The sequence below is a fragment of the Arvicola amphibius genome, chromosome 2 (genome assembly GCF_903992535.2).
Source record: "Arvicola amphibius chromosome 2, mArvAmp1.2, whole genome shotgun sequence".
Lineage (NCBI taxonomy): Eukaryota > Metazoa > Chordata > Mammalia > Rodentia > Cricetidae > Arvicola > Arvicola amphibius.
The window spans coordinates 13886346-13911024 of record NC_052048.2 but is presented as its reverse complement, the minus strand read 5'-3'; the positions used below and the strand labels follow the sequence as shown (position 1 = coordinate 13911024).

General features: G+C 45.5%; 2 protein-coding genes across 2 annotated transcripts; one reads left to right on the top strand and one right to left on the bottom strand.

Annotated features, from left to right (window-relative positions):
• Positions 1-14091: 14091 nt before the first annotated feature.
• On the bottom strand, positions 14092-15950 carry LOC119807077 (histone H4). The gene has a single exon (XM_038319224.2). The coding sequence runs from the start codon at positions 15925-15927 to the stop codon at positions 15616-15618; it is 312 nt and encodes a 103-aa protein (XP_038175152.1). The 5' UTR covers positions 15928-15950; the 3' UTR covers positions 14092-15615.
• Positions 15951-18827: 2877 nt separating this feature from the next.
• On the top strand, positions 18828-19385 carry LOC119806873 (histone H2A.J). The gene has a single exon (XM_038318938.1). It carries the CDS (start codon positions 18942-18944, stop codon positions 19329-19331), a length of 390 nt encoding a protein of 129 aa, XP_038174866.1. The 5' UTR covers positions 18828-18941; the 3' UTR covers positions 19332-19385.
• The last annotated feature ends 5294 nt before the right edge of the window (positions 19386-24679 follow it).

The following is a 24679-nucleotide window of genomic DNA, read 5'->3' as shown; positions in this document are numbered from 1 at the left end:
ATCTTGTGCCCTGTAAAGACTTATCAGTTGTATTGCTTTAATAAAATGCTGATGGGCCAGTAGCCAGGCAGGAAGTATAGGTGGGGTGACCAGGCAGGAAGTAGAGGCGGGGCAATGAGAATTCTGGGAAGAGGAAAGAGTCAGTCTGCAGTCATCACCCTGACACAAAGGAAGCAAGATGAGAATGCCTCACTGATTAAAAAGTATCAGGCCATATGGCTAACAGAAAACAATTATGGGTTATAATCAGAAATGATAAGTTATAAGAGTTAATAAGAAGCCTGTGCTAATAGACCAACGAGTTTGTAATTAATGCAGACTTCTGTGTTTCTTTGGAACTGAATGGCTGTGGGACCAGGCGGGACAGAAGCTACAGTCAACAGTGTGCTCCATGGAGACTTTTTTTTTTCTTTTTTTGGAATAAAGTTTGCTTCTGATTTAATAGACTGTGGTGGTCTGTCCCCCATCATTGTGTGACACTGCCTGGACCCAACAATTACAATTCACTCGTTCATTAATTCACCCACTTATTTACTGGAGATTGAACACAGGGCCTCACGGATGCTAGGCAAGTGCTGTCCCTTTGAGCTCTACCCCGAGCCCTTTTATCCACTTCAAACAACAAAGTGTAAGACAGGTCTTTGCTAACTCTCCTAAACTGGACGTGAACTCACTCTGTAGCCCAGGCAGGCTTTGAACTTGAGAGCCTTCTGCCCCAGCCTCCCCAGTACTCAGATTACAAACACAAGCTCCCATGCTCAGCTCCAATTCCTGCACTAACAAATTCGTGTTTCTCTGAGGAGGGAATACTTATTTTTATGTACTATTTACACAGGAAAATCAAATACCAGTTTGGGTTTAGACATTCAGTTTTCCTTCCTTCCTTCCTTCCTTCCTTCCTTCCTTCCTTCCTTCCTTCCTTCCTTCCTTCCTCCCTTCCTCCCTCCCTACTTCCCTCCCTCCCTCCCTCCCTCCCTCCCTCCCTCCCTCCCTCCCTCCCTCTTTCCTTCCTTCTTTCCTTGAGTGATAGTAAGACAGGGTCTAATGTAAGCCTGAGCTTACTTCAATTCCCTATGTAGCTGAGGATGACTTTGATCTCCTGATGGCTCTGTTTCTTCCTCTCAAGTTCTGGTATTACAAGTATGTGCCACCACACCTGACTGGACATGCGAACATATACAGGTATATCATTTTTATATAACAAAAAAGGAAAATGTAAGAATTCTCAGGGACCATGAGGCAGAAGGAGGTGAAGAAAGAGTAGAAACAGCAAAACGTTGAGCCGGTGGGATCTGCTCAGACAGAACCGGTTAGGGGAGACCCACTGGTCTGGAGTCTGTTGATGTTAAAAGAACAAGGTGTGTAAAATAAACAAGGAATTGCTTGTGTTTCCTTAAGGAAGCATGTTTGATTTCTGGGAACAGATATAGGTGTTGAAGGCTCTGCAGTTGGTCTGTGTTGGTGCATAGCCTGAATGAACAAATCTGCCACTGTGGTGATTGTGTTTAAACCAGTCACATAGTAACTTAAAATATCCGCTTAATCCTTCAGATCTGTCCCTTGCATCATGTGCCTAATTTGTAGGACTATGAGAAGATGTCCAGGTCTCTGCAGAACAGACCGTCCAAAGGAAATTCCTAATGTTCCAACCGCTGTAGATAGGATCACCTGCCAGCACACACTCACCAGGACACTCCTAGACAAATGTCAACCAATCAGGGGTCCTGAACCTTAGAAATCCCTCACCCCCACATTTACTACTATAAAAGCCAAACTCTAACTGAAGTCAGGGCTCTCCAATCTTTCCAATACATTGGACACACAGAGAGTTTGAGTTTGCAGACTTGTGTAGAATAAAGGCTCTTTGCTTTTACATACGGGACTCCGTCTCCTTGTTTGTTTTGGGGGGACTTCACGGATCTGGGAATAACATTGTCAGTGCTCCCTCCTCTTGCCTCCTCTCTACACAGTGGGCTGTGTTTATGTACCATGGCAAGCATACATTGGAGAAAGCCATGGTGTCGTTTAGCTGAAACAAAGATCCCTGGGTCTTGCAACTAGCTCTGTTGTCTAACCTCAAACATAAGGGAAGGAAACAGGGATATGGGCTTCACTGACATAGTTACCTGGGGTGATCCTTCATTCCTTCAATCCTGATGAAGGGTCTCTGCCTTCTGGTGGAAAAGCCAGGTTTTACTTTAGCGCTTGTCCCCTGGAGTGCCTGAAGGGTTACTTTCTCAGTTACTAAAGCCATAACTTTGAAAAGCAGCAAAAAGCATGGTGTGTTCTCTGAAGTGCAGACAGAGGCTCTGCCAGTCTAGGTCAGTGATGCATTCTTAGAACATATCTGCAAATGCAGGAAAGGCATCCAGATGGTGCTGTGTGTCTTGAGACAATGAGAGGCTTTTTGAAGTTCCAGAAGGCAGCTTGACATTCTTAATAAATACAAGGCACGAGAGGTGGGACTTGAACCTAACTTGGCTGCTTGCTAAGCAAATGAATGGCAGCAGGTTGCCTAAATTTGCCAGTGCTCAGCTCTCCGCTTTCCAAGGTGAATCTACTGTTTATTCTAGCACATTCAACAGCTTAAATACTAAGCCACAACTGGTGCTGGAGTTTGGATGTGGGTAGGTGTGCCAAGTGGTTACCAGGATTTACTCAGAGAAAAGCCACTTATGAGAGGCTGAGATGCCACCTGGGAGGCGATTCATTGTTTCCCAGAGAAACAGCCAAACACTGAACTACAGCACTCAATTGCCAAATTTTGTAAATCTGTCTCTGGTTCAGCCTTGTAGAATGCCACAGTCTGGGGGAACAGAGCCTGGAATTTAAACGACAGCAATAACAATAACAACAACCTGAAGAAATGACCTGACAGAGTGCTTGGTGGGTAATAAATAATAGCTGTCTTTGCATCTCACCAGCCCCACCACACACACAGAAGGTGATGACCCCTGCTCCTACCCTGATTTGTCACCTTGAGGGTCCACAGCATCAGGAAAAGGAAAGGCTGTGGGAGCGTGCAAGAGGGACTGCAGGGTAGCACCAGGTGGCCCCTGCTGTGGCATAGGCCTCCTCTGGAGATCCTCCTGCTCAGTGGGTCATACCAGAACACAGTGTAAGTAGGATTATTGGAGAAGCGTCGGGACGTGCCTAGTAGCTTCTAGAAATAAATACTGAAGCAGCCAGCAAACGGCCAATCTCAGGTTGGGAAGTTTGTGTTAATTCAGTTAAAACACAGTATTATGAAGTATTTGGTGCCCAGTAGGGGTCCAGTGAAATCATCCCCTCCTCTTCCTCCTCCTGGGAGACAGTCTCATGTATTTCACACGGGCCCAGGGTGATCTTGAACTTCTGGCCCTATGGCTTCCATTGCAGACAGCTGGAATTACAAGTCTGTCACACCGCATCTGGCTTATGTGGTGCTGGGAATAGAACCCAGGGTTTAACGCATGGAGGGGGAAGCAGCCCTACCCAGAGAACTTCTCTGCTCCCAGCTCCCCAGCTCCACCGTTGTTGGTGTTCTGCAACCCCCTTTAAACAGCAGAATCCATTTCCGCTTCCTGTGTGCGCAGCAGTTACACCTTCTGTAATTTTGATTTAGAGTGTGTTCAGCTGAAACTGATTTAACTGGGGGTGATGAGAAAATGCCAACTCCAGCATAACAAAGCAACAGTGGGAAGAAGTTTCAGTCTTACTCAAGAAATGATGGTGCAGGTTGGAGAGAGATGGCTCAGCGGTTAGGAACACAGGCTGTTCTTGCAAATGACCCGAGTTTGAATGTTAGCACCCATGTCAAGAGCTCACGCTCACCTGTACATCCAGCGCCAGGGGCGATTTGACGTCTCTGGCCTCCACAGGCACCCGTACACTTGGGCAGGTACCCATATATATTTAAAAATGAAAGACATCTTAAAAAGAGGAAGAAACAAGGATAGGGCAAGATGCGAGTTAAAAGGCTATCCCAGAGTTGGCAAGATGGCTTAGTCAGAAGGCACTGAAGACTAAGACCAGCTTGGTGGAAGGAGAAAGCAGACCTGCTCTAACCTACACACACACACACACACACTCACACACACACACACACACACACACACGTATATACACTGTGGTTCTCCATATTCATGTTCTCTTTCTCTCCCTGAAGAAATAAAAGGTAATTTAAAATTTCTGCTTTCATCATCAGGAAAGCTGCAGAGGCGGGTTAAGACATTGGTATAGAAATAGTAGGGGTGATGACCATAAGGACGATTTGATTGTTTTCCAAGTTGTTGGATTTCTTTTATCATCATTCGTGTGTTTTATAGGAAACGGGATGTAGTAAACAGGTCAGCGCCTCATGAGAAACAAAGCCAGGTTGATTGGCATTCGCTCTGTCTACATTGATGTCCCCAAGTCAGGAGCAGGAACTGCAGAGGCTTGAGAGCAGCTGGGGTCCATCTGGGTCTGGTGAGGCTGGGGATGCAGGGAGAGTGGCAAGGAGGTTGATGGACTATGGGATGCACAGCCTGGTGTTTACTCCGAGAAAATGGAGGAACACGGGTCATAATGAGACAATTCAGCGTCCAAACTAAGGGGAACAGCAAATGGCGAAAGGCAAAGAAAACATCAGTGAGGTCAAATCCATCTTCAAATGCTACGGTCAGCAAGCCTGCAGGAGATAGGAGACCCTGGGAGCGGGAGGGAAGTGAGGAAAATGAGTTGTTATGTACAATACGTTTAAATAGAGTTTTAAAGATATTTAATTGGCAGCTGGTTTAAGACAATAGTGGACAAAATCACCTAGGCACAAGATTTATCTTGTTAAAACAGTAGAACTCACACCCCAAGGTGTAGACTTAAACATACCAGACTATAGGACAAGCAAAAATCCGATGCATGGGTGGGCACTGGCTCAGGGTAGGCTGGCACTCACATGGACACCCAACGAATCCGAGAGACTGGGTACCTGTCACCCTCAGCCAGCTCACGAGGCTTCCTTTCTCGCTTACTTGAGCATGCTTTCGTTTTCCCTCACTTTGGTTCACTGGTGCCTGGATACAAGAGAGTCTTTTTTTCCCTGTGACCCGCATCCCTGTCTTAGTCTCCCAATAGCATGAGAGACTGCAGGGTCAGTATCCATCAAGTAAACGTCTGTTGACAGTTTTCTCTTGTGTTCCGGCTGTGCCCCTGACACTCCACAGGAAAATCGTGCTGTTTTTGTTTGTTTGTTTAAGGAACGCTAAAAATCGCACCTTAATGAATTTTGACGTTTAAAAGGAGAAACAAGGGCGGCGAGGCAGGCTCAGGTTTGAAATACCCCTTGTCCACAGTTCCTGGGGGTGATGTATCCATATCAAGATAAAACAAACAGACAAACAAACAAAAACAATTCCAGACAGAGCACACGGAAGAGAATGTGGTGATCTGCTCAGCAGCAGAGCGCGGCCTACCTAGTGTGCCGGCCAGAGCTTTAACCCACTGTCCAGGGTGGGGAAGTGTGTGTGTGTCAGGAGGAGGAAGGGAGAGTCTACTGGAGATAATGCCGAGGGGGGGGATGGGGTGTGCGGGTGGCTGGTGGGGAGGGGGGGGTTGGAGCTGAGGGGGCGGGATTGGGAGGGTGAAGGGGCGGGGAACTGGGGGTTGGGAGTAGGAGGTGGAGGGGTTGGGTCTGGGAACACATGCTCAGGAAAGTCTGTCAGAGGGAAATCGCGAAACTAAGGAAGCCTGATGAGAGAACAAGGTTTGGCTTCTTGAACCTTCTCCTTGCCTCAGCACATCTATCTCTGAGGCAAACGAGGAATCGGAGTTGAAAACAGAAAGTGCTAGCTTTAAAGATAAGAGCTCAGACCTTCCAAGGGCCGAGGGTCGAGGTGGAAGTGAATGCGGAAGTTCGAGAGGGCAAAAAGGAAGTCTTTCATTCATTGAACGTCCTCAAAGAGCTCAGTATGAGGCTGAAGATCACGCACAAATGTTCCCCGCCGTGGATATGGAAGAAGCACATTGCTGTGTCCTAAGGGTTTTCTCAGAATTTACTGATCACTTACGGAGAACTTACTACTCGAGTCGTGCTTCTCCCACAAAGCGCTTTGTTTAATTTTCCCAGCTTCATTTCAGAGAGTTTTATTAGCTTCTCTTTGTTTTATAGCGGAAGGAAACTCACACAGGAGTAAGTGATTGAGCCAGTGTTTCGATTAGTTCTTGCAGGCTTCGGTTTTATTTCCTTGGGTCTGTATATTGAGAGGCTCCTGAGAGCACCGGTATGGAATTGGCTAGGAAGACATGACATTAACTCAGTTTAGATGACAAAAAATATATAGGAGGAAATAAAACAGATTGGGAAGAAATAAAGAAAATCTGACACATGACATTTAAAGAATAACAGAAATGTAAGATGCAGAACACGGAAGTGAAAATGGTGTAAATGTGCACTAAAGATATGATTATATACTACGTACTTTATATAGCTTTAGCTTATGCAAAAATAACAAAGTTAGTTTTAGAAATGAAAAATAAGAGCTATAGGTTTGCACCAGTAGTTATTTCCACTTTTTTGGTTGGAACATTACCTCTTTATATATTGATCTTAAGTTTACATCCTGAACCGCGTGGTCCCTTCCTGAACTCTATAAGTATCCAAGCCAGGGCAGTTCCAGGGGATCAGATGCCCTCTTCTGGCCTCCATGGGTACTGCACGCGTGCACACACACACACACACACACACACACACACACACACACATCTGTGCACAGTGTGTATGTATGCACATGTATATATGCAAAACAAAATGATCATACACATAGAATAAATATAATTCTCAAACCAATTTAACAACAACAACAACAAAGAAGGAGCCTGATGTGTGGTAACATCTCTGTGGGGATGTGGAAATGAAACCCAAACAGTATGCCCAGAACAGGGCCCTAGGCTACGTACCCCTCTGCCTTCCTCCTCTTCCAACCTCACTATCTGTTGTAGCTTAACTGTCACCTCGACACAGCCTAGCATCTTCTCAGAGGAAGGCAGCCACTAAGGAATTGTCTAGATGGGACTGGCCTGTGTCTGTGTCTGTGTGGCATTGTCTTGACTGTTAATTGATGTAGGAGGGGCCAGCTGATGTGGGACAATTGTCCATATTCTGTCAATTATGTTTGGCCAGTAGCCAGGTAGGAAGTATAGGTGGGACAACCAGACAGGAAGTAAAGGTGAGTCAATGAGAATAGGAGAATTCTGGGAAGAGGGAAGGTCCCACTGTAGTCCTGTCCAGACACAGAAGAAACAAGATGTAACTACACCACTGAAAAAGGTACTGAGCCATGTGGCTAGCACAGATAAGGATAATGGGCTAATGTGAGTTATAAAAGTTAATAAGGGGCTGGAGAGATGGCTCAGCGGTTAAAAGCATTGCCTGCTCTTCCAAAGGTCCTGAGTTCAATTCCGGGTCTGGTGCCCTCTCCTGGCCTGCAGGCGTACATGCAGACAGAATATTGTATACATGATAGATAAATAAATAAATAAATAAATAATTTTTTTTTTAAAAAAAAAGAGTTAATAAGAAGCCTGAGCTAATGGGCCAATCAGTTTATAGTTAATGTAGACCTCTGTGTGATTTCTTTGGGACTTAATGACTGTGGGAGCCAGGCAGGACAAAAACCTCAGACAATAGTCAGCCACTGTGGGCAGCACCATCCCTAGGCAGGTGGTCCCTGGCTATCAGTAAGCGACATTCCTCCACAGTCTCAAATTTCTGCTTGGATTCCTGCCTTGAATGATGGACTGTGACCTAGAAATGTCCCTTCCTTCCCTGAGTTGCTTTTGGTCAGAGTATTTAATGGCTCTACTTCTAAAAGGCCTCACCTCTGCCCCTGTCCCGGTTGTCATTCCTGTCCACACCCCTCTCTCTCACCCAGGATGCTGTCAGACCCTCCTAACTGCTCTTGCTGCCTGGACTTCTGTCTCTTATGGCTCATTCCCCACACTGTGGCCAATAGACATTTTCAAAATACTGAACCAGACTGCTATTCCTAAGACTCCAAGAAGCTTGTCGTTTTACTAGTATGGCAATAAGAACATAAAGTATTTACCAAGGGCCCAAAATAGTCTAAGTGCTTTATAAAATTATCCAGTCATGACAAAAATTCGTGATGTGAAATAAATTATTTTTAATATTTATTTTAATTATTTTTTAAATTGTTTCCAAGACAGAGTTTCCCTGTAGCTTTGGAGCCAGTCCTGGAACTACTTCTTATAGACCAGGCTGGCCTTGAACTCACAGAGATCTGCCTGCCTCTGCCTCCTGAGTGCTTAGATTAAAGGCGTGCGCCACCACCGCCCGGCTAGTTTCAAAAGTTTTACTCTCTTATGTGTATAGGTATTTTACCTGAGTGTATGTCTGTGCACCACATGTATGTGTGGTCCCTGCAGAGGCCAGAAGATTCCCAGAATTGGAGTTACAGACAGTTGTGAGCTGTCATGTGTGGGCTGAGAACTGAGCCCAGGTCCTCCAGAGGAACAGCCAGTGCTCTTAACTGCTGAGCCATTGCTCCACCCCTATTCTTTATTTTTTAAAACATCTTTCTGTTACTATCAAAAATCTAGATGAAAAGAATGATGTATTTGTTTTCATGGCTTTAGTTCTATAATAACTTCTTAAATAAAAGCATTCAATAATACCAAGGAAAACATTTATTGCAGAGAAAGAAAACATTTATTGCAGAGAAAGAAAACATTTATTGCAGAGAAAGAAAACATTTATTGCAGAGAAAGAAAACATACAAACTGATTTCAAATACAGCTCAAATAAATGTCTTTTAGTATGATAAAAATACATGTTGTTTTAGCCAAGACCCATGAATGTCAGTTGTTTTCATTTAAGATGGTTTCCAAGAACAAAATCTGCCTGTCTTTGTGATTTTCATTCCCTTTGGTACCAGGCACCAGCCAGCCAGGCTCACAGCTCTGTTCTGTCACTTCCTGGGGCAGCATGAACAGACTCATCTCAGAGAGGAAACCATGCCAGATCATAAATGAAGTGAAAAGCCTTCGGCGAACACATGTGAGAGTTATGGAGCATGGAAAATGAAATTACTCCAAACATTAGAAAACAAGCTATCCCGGCTCTCGGACAGTGTGGGAAAACTGAACAAAAATTTGCTGAACTTCTAGCTCCAAGTTGATATTCTTTAAAAGGTGGGCAATGTTTAGGTGGTGGTGCACATACCTTTCATCCCAATACTCTGGGAGCAGGAGAGGTGGATCTCTGAGTTATACAGAGAAACCATGTCATGTCTTAGAAGAAAAAAAGAGAAAAAGAAAGAAAGAAAGAAAGAAAGAAAGAAAGAAAGAAAGAAAAAAAGAAAGGGGGTGCTTGGCAAATATGCACAATTCAAATATAAAAACTGACATTCTGATGTATATTTCTTCCTCTTACACCTTTATAGGTGGGATGAATTGGAAGTCTCCAGATAGGAAAGGGTAATTCATCACCTAGCCACTAGCCACACAGACACAAGAACTTGAGTAGAAATTGTTTACATAATGCAATTTGTTTTCACATCTTATTCACCATGAACAAATAAAAAGAATCTTTCATTGTGATTTACAACATTCAGATTGACTATGAACACTACAGGAAACATTTGAAGAGAGTTTTGTGTGTGTGTGTGTGCATGTGTCTTTGCCTGTGTAGGTGTATGAGTCTACATGAGTGTGTCCGTGTTTGTGTATCTTGGTCTGTGTAGGTGTGTATGTGTCTGTGTGTCTTTGCCTGTGTAGGTGTGTGTGTGTCTGTGTGTGTGTCTGTGATTGTGTGTTTTGCCTGTGTAGGTGTGACTGTGTCTGTGTGTCTTTGCCTGTGGAGGTGTATGTGTGTATGTTTGTGTGTAGGTGCCTGAGAAGACCAGAGGAGGACATCTGATCTTTAGGAAATGCGGAATGCAGCAGTTGGGAGCTGGGAAGCCTACGCAGGTCCTCTACAAGAGCATCAAGTGTTCTCAACTGCTGAACCATCTCTTCTGCCCTGATACTGGTAAATTTGGAGTCAACTTTCAAGTAATGTAACACTTGTTAGACCTAAGGGGGGGGGGGGGGGGGGAAACAATTCCACAACTGTCTGATTAAGCAAGCTCTATTTAGAACTGGCCAGTCGGCTTCCTCTCCCAGAAGGGGGATTTTGGAAAGCAGCTTTTGAGGTCCCTTTTATGGGGAAGGGTCAGGGTTGGTAGAAAACAACTGTCCAGATAATCAGCTGTTAGTGCCAGGGCAGAGGAGTGGGCTCTCAGGGCTCAAGGCCGCCTGTGTTGCAAGTGTTGAAAGTAGCTGTTGGGATAAACTGGCTGTTACAGAGGAGGCAATATGGGTAAGCGCAAGAATACCTTAAGTGGAAGGGGAGGCATTACGGTGTCTGGGAAGACACATTTCCATAAGGCGAAGGGCAATCAGATATCACAGGCTCAGGGATTGAGCATGGCAAGGGGGTGGGCATACATCATGGGGTCACAAGTTCATTGTAGGCTGGAAAACACGGTTTGAGGATTCATTAGACTCCAGAAGCAGAAAGTTGCCTTGTAGGGTGTGGAGACTTAATAACAATGTATGACAATGTGACTCCTGTTCGGGCCTTGCACCCTCCCTTTAATTCAAGGTTGGCGATCCTGAATTATTTAAATTAAATGCACACAGCTTTAGTATTATGTTGATATTTCAAGCTAACTAAATTATTTTCCAAAAAGTAATATTTTGCCAGTATATATATATATATATATGTTGATCGTCAAAGAAAATAATTTTTGGTACTTTATTCATCTCCTGCAAGTTTTACAGTATGTCTGTGGCCTACTAGATGCGAAGAACTGTTTCCAGTGGTAGACAACGAACTTGAAGTAGATCAAACACACTCACAAGCTGTGTCCTGCTGGAGGTTGCTGTTGTTAGTGTTGGTGAGCATAAACACACAGCAGACTTCAAAAACTTAGTTCAAAAGGTTATAACATACCTCAATAATTTTTCTATTGGTTATTCTAATATTTTTGACAGAGTGGGACACAAAATATTTCATTAACTACACATTTGTGTTTTTAAACTCTTTTAAAGAAATCTTTTCTAACACAGTACTAAAAGTTTGAAGTTGCATGTGTGACTTGCATCGTGGTGTTTTACTTTTGCTATGGAGCATTGTTCTGGGTCAGTTTAGGGCTGTGTCACACAAAACTTTATCTATTCTAAAAGATAATTGGTTAATTTAATGTAATAGCCATTGACTTTGAAAACACCTTTTCTTCTGTGACAAGAGGATCTAATTGAATTGGGAATGAAGACTAATCTGAGCTTAAAGCAAGGCTTCTCCGCTAGCTTCACGTCCTGTGTCGAGTCTATTGACACCTTCAGTCTTCTGTGAAGCTGTTGTGCGGGTCAGGCCAAGCAGACAATGTCCTTAGCATAATGCTGGGTACTTAAATGTCACTGAAGCGGTTGAGGAACTGGATGAAGAAGTGGCCAAAGGAACAGAAAGGTGGCTGGATTGCTCAGAGAAGATGGGATATCCGTATTACCAACATTGAATTCAAAGGGTAGCGCCTGCTTGACAGTCAGTTCAAAACTGACCACAGCGAGGGGGTAAAGATGCAAGAACCCCCAATCCCTACCTTTCAGGGAGCAAAGAAAAAAACTAAATCTGTTGGGGGGAGAGGGGGATAATGAATTTGTTTTTAAATATATGCAGCATATTGTGTCTCAGTTGCTCACTGATTTCTACAAAGTAGACATTGGGGAGGGAGAGGTACAGCAGGGGCTTGCTCGTTTTCATTATGAATTTGTAAAATCCAGTCTTATAAAACTGGATTTGTAAGACTAAAGTTTTAGTGTTTTGCTATACCGGGCCTTGTGCATGTGAAACAAGTGCCTTACCAAACATTTAGATCTCAGGAAGGCCACGTGTGTAGAAATGAGCTCAAGATAGACTACAGAAGGACTTACAGCCCGGTAGATAAAAGCCAGCATTCCTTAGGGACGTGTGAAATAGGCTTTCCACCCCTCCCCCCCACCCTCCCGCGCCCTCCCACACACAGCGGAATCCTTTTTTTCACCTCTGGAAGAAGGGCATATGGCTCTTTATGTGGTTGCATGTCAAAGTCCACGCTGGTCTCTGGATTCCCTCAGGGTCCTGTCCCTACCCCCATGCCCTCAGCGTCCATAAGCGTTATATCTTGCTATCTTCACTATTTCTCTGCTCTGTTTCCTTAGCTCTGGCCTGTCTAGTCTACTGCTTTCTCTCTCTGCTCTGGACCCGTCCAGATGCCTCTGAATATTCCCTCTCCCTTTCCACAATAAAACCCTTCCACCTAATAATGGAGCAGCCATTGTGGCAGATTCTTTACTGAGCCCCCTCACGTACATGAACTACACCCCCAGCATTAAATATATGTTTTTGTAGAAATGTATCTTATTTGACTTATTTATTTGGGGGTCACTATGTGAATGTGTAAAGTCAGAGGACTCTTTGCAGAGTTTGTTCTCTTCTTCCAATATATAGGTCTCTGGAAGCAAACTCAGGTTGTCAGGCTCGGCAGCAAGAGCCTTTACCTGCTGAGTCACTGTAAATGTTACAGCGTCCAGGGGAAAGGTGTCCTGGCAGTTGGGAGCCGAGGAATAAAATAAACAAATCTCAGAGGAGGGATTGGGAGGGAAAATCCCAGAAGGGTGGCGGCCTCTGCTCAGGAGAGAAGCAGCAGACAGTAACACAAATAATAAAAAACCAGAGACAGAAATTGGGGTTCAACCCGAAAACCAGAAAAGCAAAGCAATCAAGCCACTAGAGAAGTCTTGACTCTACCAAAGCTAAGTGACTGCAGACTAAGCCTCTCTCTCCTCCCATTTTATATTCCCTCTAATGCTGGTATTAAAGGCATAGGACTCCCTAGTACTGGGATTAAAGGTGTGAGGCACCACCGCCTGGATTTGTTTCTGTATTGATCTGTTGTGGACCAGGGTGGCCTTGAACTCACAGACATCCTTCTGCCTCTGTCTCCCGAATTTTGGGATTAAAAGGTGTGTGCCACCACTGCCTGACCTCTAGTGGCTTTAGCTTTGCTTCTGGTCTTCAGGCAAGATTTATTTATCAAAATACAAACCAAGTAATATCCCACTACAGCAAGAGAAGTAAGCAGAAGACAGGATTAAGAAGTCTTTCTTGGGGATGGGGGTGGGAGTGGGGGTGGGGGGAGTTTTCCAGGGTGATTTGGGATTGGAGGAATTATGTGGCTTGATCTTGGGGCAGGCTCCGGGATTGGTGGAAATTTTTTCTGCAGGGCGGGGCCCGGCCACTCTCCCACCTCAGAGGGCTGGGAATGGCCATTATGACAGGTCTGGGGGCAGGGCCTAGCCACTAGGGTGCCACAGGGGCTGAGAAAGCTGTCCCCGCCACCCAAGTCGTGTAAATAGCGGACCCTCATCTCGTTGTGGAGTTTTCATACCCAATTCACTATACTTTGTTCTATAGTAATCTGCCCTCCCTTTCTCCCTGCTGTGAGCCTGGCTCATTTATTCTTTCCCACACGTAGGCAACTGGCTTCTGCTTTCAGAGCATGTGTTTTTCACACCCGCTTCCCCCGCATCCTCTTTCTAGTTTCATGACCTACACACATGTGCAATACACACACACACACGCACACGCGCGCGCCGACTCTGCATTAAAGAAGTCATGGGTTTTTCTTTTAGAGCCTGATTGTGTTTAACATACTGACTTCCTGTTGCACTTATCTTCCCGTTCACGTTTATCACCAAGTAAAACCCATCAGGTCGCATACCAGAATTCTTCATCCATTCATCTGGTGATGGACACACTGGCTGACTCCATTTCCTGGCTATAATGAATAAAGCAGCAATAAACATGGAGCGATGGTGACTAAATCTTCTATGCACAAACCCAAGAGTGGGACAGAGGATTATATGGCCGTTCTAGTTTAAGCTTTTTGAGAAATTTCCAAACTGATTTCTACAATGACTGCACCAATGCGATTTTTTTTGTTATTCGTGTAACATTAAATGGCAAATTTCACTTTTCTTTGCTAGTAATATAGATATTTGATACATTTTCTCAAATAATTAAAACACTCGTTAAAATGGGGTAATAAACATTTATTACATTTTCTGTATTTAATATTTTGATAAAACATACAGCTTTATAAGAAAACGAAAATCACCAAACTTAACTCAGGAAAAAAAAAGTCCATTGGACAAAAAGTAAAAATAAAAGAATTTGAAAATATAATACCAAATAACTGTAATTGAAAATATTTCTAAAGATAGAAAATAAGCAATTCAGTTTTTCACTTGCTTGAAGAAATGAGTTCGTTAGACTAACATCCCTTTGAAATTTACACCAGCGTTACTTATGTTCAGAAGGTGGAAGTGAAAAGGTCAGTAATGGGAAAGGGGAGCCTGACTGGCAAAAACAGGGGGTACATAAGATGAAGCTGTGTAAAATCACACAGGGCCAAGTTCAAATCCAGCCTCCAAGTCCTATTCTTCGTTGTCCCATCCACGGCTACGAAGTGTTCATTAACAATACTTAAAGTAAATTTACTGATGAAGAATGGCACGAAGTTCCTGCATGCCACATAGGAAACATTTCCTGCATACCACATAGGAAGCATTTCACAGATCATCGTTCCTAATGAAATCCCAGGTTTCTGCTGAGGGAACCCCAGAAATGCCTCCCATTCCCTAAGCCAGTGAGAAGACTAGTGAACTTCAAATGCCAAAAAACTTAGGCATTGAAAAAAAAAATTACTGTTTTTGGTTTTGTGTACGGAAGAGTTGGGAATGCAAACCTGAGCCCAGGTGCCCAAGGAAGCCAAACGCATTTTGGCGCCCTGGAGCTGGTGTTACAGGCGACTGTGAGCTAACCCACCTGGGTGCTGAGAAACAACAGGTCTCTAAGAGCAGCCCGGGTTAAGTCCTACCCTCTGGAGACTTAAGGAGAAAGGAGTCTTAAGTGAGACTTAAACCCCCGTCTGTGTACCATGAATTAAGGGAGCTGACCAAACTGAGCTAAAGTTAGACCCCGAATCCTTTCCTTGCCCCAAAAGACACCATCTAGGGGCAGCTAAATAATTACAGTTGAGAAAACCGAGTTTACGCTACAGGGTCACTTTATTTTGGGGGTTCCAAGCCTCCGCCCCACTCCTCTGTTTCCCGCCGTCCTTAAGGAACGTTTAATTTTCCCTCTAGAGAGCGCGCTACAGGTCACCCCTCCCCACGTCTAGAGATCGCAAGGCGGGAGGGAACCACGCATCGTCAGCTTTCGGCCTGGCACCCAGAAACAAGCAAAAAAATAAAAAATAATTCACGTAGGCTAACAGCACTCAGCAAGCAGACCGCATCACGTTGTCTATCGGCGGGCGGAGCCGATGACCCACCGCTCCAATGAGAACGTGCTCTCACGCGGCCTGATTTGCATATGCTACAATACAAGCCACCAGCATCGTCAGATAACCTAGCCCGGGGTCGAGAACCCTCTTCCAGCCCCTATACAAGTATTCCCCAGCTCCTTTTTTGATGCTTTGGGGGCCCTGAAAAGGGCCTTTGGGTTGGGGGTGTTGGTACAAAAGACCGAAGGTCTGAAGCCGGTGGCAGCACTCAGCCGCCGAAGCCATAAAGAGTACGGCCCTGGCGCTTGAGCGCGTAGACCACATCCATAGCCGTGACCGTCTTGCGCTTGGCGTGTTCGGTGTAGGTGACAGCGTCCCGGATCACATTCTCCAGGAACACTTTGAGGACACCGCGAGTCTCCTCGTAGATGAGCCCGGAGATGCGCTTGACGCCGCCGCGCCGAGCCAAGCGCCGGATGGCAGGCTTGGTAATGCCCTGGATGTTATCTCGCAGGACCTTGCGGTGTCGCTTGGCGCCGCCTTTCCCGAGTCCTTTGCCGCCTTTGCCACGACCAGACATGGTGGAATACAGAAGAAAGTATTGAGACGAGCGAAAGCTGTTCTACAGGGTGCAAGCAAGAGCCTTATATTGGATGGGAGCGGACCTGTTTGAAAACAGCAAGCAGTGGGCGGAGCTCTAGGCGCCGCCCCCTGATTCTACTCCTGACTGCGTTAGCTCCGAGACTTTTTGTTCCCCTCAAATCTGAAAATCCTTAGCATATTTGAGGATTTAAACGATATAAGGTAACTATTTATTTTCCCTTCCTTAGTGCAAATAAAAAGGCCGCATCATGCTTGCTATCTTCAGCACCTTCTGAGTCATTTTCTTTGCAGAATGCTTATCCTTAGACTACTGCAAAGTGGTGTGAAAATGAATAGAAGCTAGCGCTAGAGAGCTAGCTTACTAGCCCTTACGTTAAAGCAGTTTACATTTTCATGTGTGGGCCTTTGGAGTGGATGGTCACTTCCTTTTGGGACCACGCTAATACTCCCCTCTTGGCTTCCTGTTCGTATTCAATTGTTTTTCCGCAGTGTGTGGGTTTTTCTGCTTCTGCCGAACAAATACATTAGTATTTTCTTTTCAACCAGCTGTCTGTTTCGATAGTTACTTATCTCAACTACTATAACGTGCCACTTCAATAAGTTTGCATCCCATAGCTTGCATTTAAAACTTACAAGTTCTCGCCAGGTGTAGTGACTCACACTTGTAATCACAGCAGTGTGGAGGGTGAGGCAGGAGGATTGCCACAAGCTGGAGGCCATCCTGAGCTGGACAGACTCAACTACATTTCACCCCTCTCTATTCAGAGGTCTTGTAAAGTTACACTTGTTAGAAGCCTGACTTTGAATAATTTTTTTTTTTAATTGCAAATCCCCAAACCAGAAAGGGACTCTTTTGGTGGTGTGGGTTTTTTGTTTTGTTTTGTTTTGCTTTCTGAAACAGGGTTTCTCTGTTTGAACAGCCCCGACGGTTCTGGAACTCACCGTGTAGACCAAATGACACAGTCTCTGCTTCCCGAGTGCTTGGATTGAAGGTGTGTGCCACCACCGCTCATGTGGTATTACTGTTTTTAAGACAGGACTGCCCTGAAGTTTACTGTGTTGAGAAGACCGCAGGATTTAAGGGAGACGTTAACCACACTTTCCCAGGTGCTTAATGAGCTTGTTGAGGACTGAGCATTTTAGTAAATTGTTGCTGGTCTGCAGTCTTGAAGATAAGCTTCCCAGCAGGAAAATGGTTTCCTAAAGTTTTATACTTGTAAATGCTTTTAACCTACAGTGCTTATCAATCTTCATCCATCCCCATAACTCAAACAGCATTTGTTGTTGTTGTTTTATCTGCTACAGATTGAGCACGCAGGGCAGTGGTGGCGCACATCTTTAATCCCAGCACTCAGGAGGCAGAAGCAGGTGGATCTCTGTGAGCTTGAGGCCAACCTGGTCTACAGAGTGAGTTCCAGGACAGTCATGATTTTAAATCCTTAACTCTTTAGAAAATTCTTACATAAATAAGGCAAAGCTGCATCTAGAATACGTTTTCAAACTCTGCTAAACCCTGTCTCCAAAAAAGAAAGAAAGAAAGAAAGAAAAAGAAAGAAAGAACGAAAGAAAGAAAGGAAGGAAGGAAGGAAGGAAGGAAGGAAGGAAGGAAGGAAAGGAAAGGACTTTTCTATGATATAAGCACATATTTAAGCTGGTTTACAGAAGTCATTCTAGTACTTTCTTGCCAAAACAGCACCAGAGGCTTCCATAGGCACTGACTCAGTATATACATAAATAGATATATACTGTATATTTATATATGTATATACAACAGGTCGGATATGTGTGTGTGTTTGAGTGTGTGTGTATAACCTGTTGAATGCTCACGGACATTAAATAGTGTGTCCAAGTCAGCTCTTAGGTGGTAAAGGCAGAATTCTGAGGAAGCTGTCTGGCTTCCTCACGTGATGACCGATCACGTTTATGGTGGCAATACATACATTGCTCAGATTTAAAGAGGTGTGTTTGAGACCCAGCTACTGTTTATTCGTCAGTGTACTAGGCCATAAAGACATACATAAATACATGTAAACACTGCTTTCCTCGTGTGTGTGTGTGTGTGTGTGTGTGTGTATGCATAAATACATGTAAACACTGCTTTTCCTCGTGTGCGTGTGTATGTGTGTTTTGTGTTTGGGACCAGGTCCTCTGTAGCTAATGATGGCATTGAACTGCTTCTCCTGTTTGTACCTCACAAGCAGCACCACCCACTTCACTGTTAACTTTCAGTGAAATCAAATCGTAATTAGAATAGGGATAGGTTAAATTTGTGATCTTTTAGTTAAACGGCATTTTACTTAACGTTTGACATTACATCAGTTGTGTAATTTTTTAAAAATGTGGTAAATTGAACTACCTCAGTGAATCAGTGGAAAGTAATTAAATAATTACTAATTAAATAAAAAAGGACCTTATTTTATTTCAAATGCCACGGGCCTAGAATTTGAATATACAAGAACAAGTCGAAGCAGTCTTCCTCCAGCGCTGGGTCTATTTTAGAGTGTTCTAAAGTCTTGGTGGAAGACTGATCGACGACCTCCATCTCCAATTTCTGGATTATAGCCGTGTACCAAATGCAAGGCTTTCCTAAATTCCTCTTTTTTCCTTCCCTCTCTCCCTCCCTTCCTATCACGCCGATCTGGATCTCAGAATAGCTAAGGCCAACCTCAAGCTTCTGGCAATCCTCCTGCCTCGGCTACCCTAGCGCTGGGATTGCAGACAGGAATCATCCATTTTCCTCCATTTCCTGCAGTCAATTCTAATCAGACTGGGAAAGCCTGTTAACTATGTAAATTAGGACTAGGAATTTGCGCTTTTGATTGGGCTGCATCTGGGAAGGCGGGCGCTCTGCTCGGGCGAGCTGATTGGGAGCGGCTCCTGCCCGTCACAGGCGGCAGCGGCTGCAGAGTTCGGCGAGGTAGTTCCGGAGTGGCGCACGGCGTCCCGGAACTGAGCCGGCCGGTGTTTGGAGCTCGGGGCGCGGGGTCGAGCATGTCGGGGCGAGGCAAGCAGGGCGGCAAGGTGCGCGCCAAAGCCAAGTCGCGTTCGTCGCGCGCGGGCCTGCAGTTCCCCGTGGGCCGCGTTCACCGGCTGCTGCGCAAGGGCAACTACGCGGAGCGCGTGGGCGCGGGAGCGCCGGTCTACCTGGCGGCCGTGCTGGAGTACCTGACGGCCGAGATCCTGGAGCTGGCGGGCAACGCGGCGCGCGACAACAAGAAGACGCGCATCATCCCGCGCCACCTGCAGCTGGCCATCCGCAACGACGAGGAGCTCAACAAGCTGCTGGGCCGCGTGACCATCGCGCAGGGCGGCGTCCTGCCCAACATCCAGGCGGTGCTGTTGCCCAAGAAGACGGAGAGCCAGAAGGTGAAGAGCAAGTGAACCCGACGGGTGCTGAGCCCACCGCAGCCAATAAAGTCGGTGAAAAGCGAGTAATCCGGAGAGCTGTGTAGTCGCGGGACCGACGGGGTGCTGGGTGGGGACGCGCCCCGAGTTTGAGGCCATGTGGGAGCCAGAGGGGACCCAGTGGCTGGGTTGGGAGCTCCCCCTTGCATCACAGTGGGCAGGAGAATCGGAGGTGTGCGGGGGAGGCTATTCTGGAATTAACTTTGCCCAACCACCCAGGTCTTCTCAGGGAGGAGTGGTAGGAGAGTTGTTTCGAGCTATGCGCAAGAAGTTGCCTCGCTGGCCATACTTAGAAAGAATGAGCTACTTGGAGAAGACGAGTACGTAGGGACCTTGACCGGTGCTAGTAATTTAAGATCGACAGTCTTCTGAGCAGTAGATAGTACATATTCATGATCTGAATACCAGCCGTCTTCACCTCGCAGCCGTGTTCACGCTTCTATAAAATTAAGTAATTTGTGCAATACGGAAGTGAGTCATGAAGTTTGCTCCCTCGACGGTATTGCATAACAGCGGGGCCCTCGGTCTTTAATTATGTTTAGCAGCCTTTAAAATTCTCTTCTCTTGCTGCTCATAGTGGCCCGCACCTGCCATCCCTGCACTTGGGAGTAGAACGTCGTTCTTGTGGCTAGTGAGTTCGAGGCCATCCCTGACCCACTTTAGGACTATGTCCCAAAACATACATACATTTTCCCCTTAAGTTTTATCTTTATATCAACCTCTTCTCGAGCATTGACCCTTGGAAAGTAGCTTGCTTTTACTTAAAAATAAACCCTGCTTTTATGGATAACTAATAACGTTCCTGGAGTCTGGACCCCCGTTTTCCCACTAGCTCTAGAGCTGAGTAATGACCCGGTAAGGAGAGGAAGGTCACTAAGAGAGCAAGAGAAACCCACAGGTCTCTGGAAATGCTGTTCTTCCCTTGGCCGTTCATCCATCCTCAGCAACTCATTCTGCCCACAGGATCTACAAAAGCCACCCCAGAGTAGTTTTCAGTCGGCTTAATTTTTTTTCTGGGAGTCAGAATTGAAGTCTTCGTCTTCATTTGCAGTCCCTGGCCCATTTTCCCATGTCCCCTGTGTTAATTGGCTGTCTACACCATCTGCTAGTATCAGGTGGGGAGAAGAGAGCTATGAGTGAGGGAGGCCAGCTAGGTTGCCACTGTCCTGAAACCCACATTTCCCCCCTTTTCATGGTTCCCGAAGACAGGAAAAAGGACAAATAAATAATACATTACAAACCGGTGTCTGAGTATTTGGTTCTCTGCTGCTTGTCAAATGGATACTCGTGGTCATCCTAAAAGATTGGGTCACACACTTCTCAGAAAAGAGCACATTGCTCCCTCTGACACCTGAGAACAGACTCCAGGGGCATCACGGGCAATGTCAGGAGGTAAGCTTTTCAAACTACCTGTGAGGAGGACTGAGATGATTTTAGTGCCACATATTGGCATTAGATGCTTACATTGGGGAGTGCTATCTACAAGGACTAAGGGTTTGCCCTTGTGACTTAAATTATAGGTAAACATGAGTAGGTAAGATGTGGTCCAATACCTACTCGGCTGTGGGACATCGAGGACAGGAATAGAGGTGTGGCCACCGAGTGTAGCTTAGTAACGGGGTGTCCTTATAAAAGCATAAGGCAACACAAGGCTGTACCACTGAAGAAAAATAGCAGTCACTTGTAAATCCTAGGGAGAGGGAAGGATGGCACCTTGGGAACCTGCCCCCACTCTGCCCTGCGTAACTCTTGGGGCGAAAGGTGGGGTCTTGAGCCCAACAGTGACAAAGTTGGTGGGTCCTATCTTGTGCAGTTCTGCAGGTTATCACAAGTGATCAGTTGGCCAGGGCAGGTCCTTTGTCATGCATGGAGGACAGCTTTTCCCAGCGGTAGGGGTTTTAAAGACTTGTAGCCAGGTGTGGTTAACAACTCTGACTCCAGCACTTGGGAGACTGAGGGAAGGTGCTGAGTTCTGGGACAGATAGGACTGCACAGGGAGACTGTCTCAAAACAGTAAAAACTCACTTGTTAGAATTAGTTGTGGGTGTATGGTGGCTCAAGACCATCTGTAATGAGATCTGGCGCCCTCTGGCGTGCGGGCATACATGGAGGCAGAATGTTGTATACATAATAAATGTTAATTAGTTGTGGGTGATGCCACTTAGAGCCAATGTATATGCAGTCGCCCTTCTCTGTCCATGAGTTCCACAGTTACAGACTCAAACGTGTAGCTTTTAAGTGCTAGTTTGACATTTGAGTCTAATTTACTGAAGATATGTCTTGAGTCCTGAAGAAATAAGAACAAAGGTAATCTAACCCATCTGTCATTCTCATGATTCTTCCCATGAGAAACGCTACTGAAAGAGCAAGATACAAGATGATGTCTGTCCCCATTTCCTCCTAACCTTTGCTGCCACTGCTGCAGAGATACTCAGGATCCTTTCAAATACTTGTGTTCTTCACCATTTCTGATGAGAGTTTTAAATTGGAATGAGCTATTAACAGAAAGAACTCTGCAAAATAATACAGCCTGTGGTCCTAGATGATGTTCCTGAGGCTAATTTAAAAGGCCAATGTATTAGGAACGAGACTGTAGAAGGGCCAGTCCATCACTTCTGGTGTGGCTGAGGCCAGACTTGGGCTAGCATACGGTGCTTGGTTTCCCTTGCACACTGACACTTCTGCAGAGAAATGCCACTCAGTGGGGCACGGTGCAGTGTGACCAAGGTTTGTTCTGTTTCCCTACAGGGCCGGTTTTGATCTTTGGATTCCAGAGAACTGGTCTGTTCAGTTTTGGAGTTCTAGAATGAAAAGGCTTACTGCGTGACGTAGTTGTCTAGATGTAAACGCCACATGAGTTTACCCCGTGACTGGTGTGCTAAGTGTGAGCTCCACAAAGCCAGTACTGGCAAGGGCAAATGCCATAGTGATTAAGAACTTGAACTTGATACAATGGGACTTAGGTTCTGTCATAGTTACTTCTCTACCTCTGAGACACCATGACCAAGGTAACTTAAAGAAGAAATCATTTAATTGGGGGTTTCCTTACAGCTTCTGAGGGTGACTCCATAACCATCATGGTAGGGAACAAGGTTGCAGGTAGGGAGGCATGGTGCTGGCTCAGTAGCTGAGAGCTTATGTCTGATCCACCAGCAGGAGGAGGCAGAGAGAGGCTGGGTCTGGCTGGCATGGGCTTTGAGATTTCAAATCCCAAGCGACACACCTCCAACAAGGCCACACCTAATCCTTCCCAGAAACATTTCTGCCAACCAGACACCACGCATTTAAATATCTGAGGCTGTGGGGGCCATTGTCATTTGAACCACCAAGTCAGAATGCTCCTCAGTTGCCTGGCTTGGAAACACCATTTCCAGCTCATTTAAAACTATTAAGTGGTTTCTATTTTCTGTGGATTGAAGGGAAACAGGAAGAAATGAAGGAAGCTCAAGAGTGAGGTAGCTAAGGGAAGTGACAAGCCTCAGGAGCCGCTCTTCAAGGTTAAATAAGCTGCATACAGTTGGGGGAGATAGGGAGGCTTGGTCACTTGTTCTGGCTTGTCAACTGGACACAGCTAGTGCCATCTGGGAGGAACTGCAATTGAGAAAATGCCTCCATTAGATTGGCCTGTGTGGGGCATTTGCTTGCTTTACTGGTTGATGTGGAAGGGCCCAACCCACTGTGGGCAATGATAACCCTTTATTATTCTTTATTAACAAATGAAATCAACACAAACAGAAGACTCTCCCACATCATTTCCCCTTTTTCTGTTTAAACAAAAAAGGCTTTAACTTTAACATAGCAAAACTACATATAACAAAAGTTATCAAGTAAGAATTACAGTATTTATATCTATCTTTTATCATAACTAAGGAAAACTATAACTATTCTTCAACTCCATCAAAGAATAGGAAGCCATCACTCTTCCGGGGCAGAGAGAGAGAGAGAGAGAGAGAGAGAGAGAGAGAGAGAGAGAGAGAGAGAGAGAGAGAGAGAGAGAGAGAGAGAGAGAGAGAGAGGGAGGAGAGAGAGAGAGAGAGAGAGAGAGAGAGAGAGAGGAGAGAGAGAGAGGAGAGAGGGAGGGGGAGGGGGGAGGGGGAGAGAGGGAGAAGAAAAAGACTGTCTCCAGGTAAAGTCAGATGACATTAATAGTTAGCTCAGTGGGTTTTGAGGAGGATCTGGTAATGTGAATGAGTCTGTGATCCATCTACTCCACAGTGGTAACGTAAGCAGAGCACGCTTGTGAAGGCACAGAACCAACTATGACCATGACAAGAAACCAGACCAGAACTGTTGGCCTTTTCGCCTTCCTTCCCTGCAGATGGAACTGAAGGAGTAGTGGGGCTTTATGACTACTCCTCAGATACAACTAGCAGTACATTGGGAGATGTTTTGATAATCAAAAGCTTCCTTACACAGCCACTAACAGAAATCTCTCCCAATTAAGAATATTAAAATAACCAGACTCAGACCAAATTCTGGGGAGTGATTCTATTTATGCAGAAATGTACTTACCATGCTAAATGGATAATGTAATTGTTTCATCCCTGTATTGAAATGACCAAATTTACTGTTGGCTTTTCTTGATTACACTAAAATCCCAAACCAAACGGACTACTTAGTGCTTTGTCAGGATTTGTCTTCATCTAACAAAGCCAGACACACCAAGCCTCAGAGAACCTAAAACCCAGCAGAGAACTCAACTCTGGGGAAGCATTAAGCCTTAGCACAGCACAGCACAGCACAGCACAGCACAGCACAGCACAGCACAAATCATCCCTTTAACGCTGTAGATTTGCATGAGATGCAGTGGGCACAGTGGAGTGCCTAGCAACACAACACTCATGTTCTGTGCCCATCTGTGGGAGTCACATGAGCCCTGTCTCAACATAGAGTCAACTGGTAGAAACCCTGCCAAAGTCTTCACCAGAACTGCAACAGTTCCCAAAGTTCTCCTATCTGCTTTGTTGGTGTGGTAAAACACATGACCAGGGCAACTCACGATGGCGTGTATTTCGGCTTCCAGTTGCAGAGGACAGTGAACCGGCATGGCGGCAGGAGCAGCCAGCTGAGCGCTTACGTCTTGAAACTGAGCACAAAGCAGAAAGAACATCTGGAAAGGGGAATCCTAGCCTGCCTCCACGACATACTTCCTCCAACAAAGCCAGACCCCCAACCTCCCCTAAACAGCACCACTAGCTGGGGAAGAGTGTTCGATGTCAAGAGCCTCTGGGGCCATTCTTACTCAACCACAACCATAGCCCTGAGGTTCTCTCGAGCTGTATCTAGATAAGCAGTCAAAGTGGAGACATTGAATTTCTGGGGAG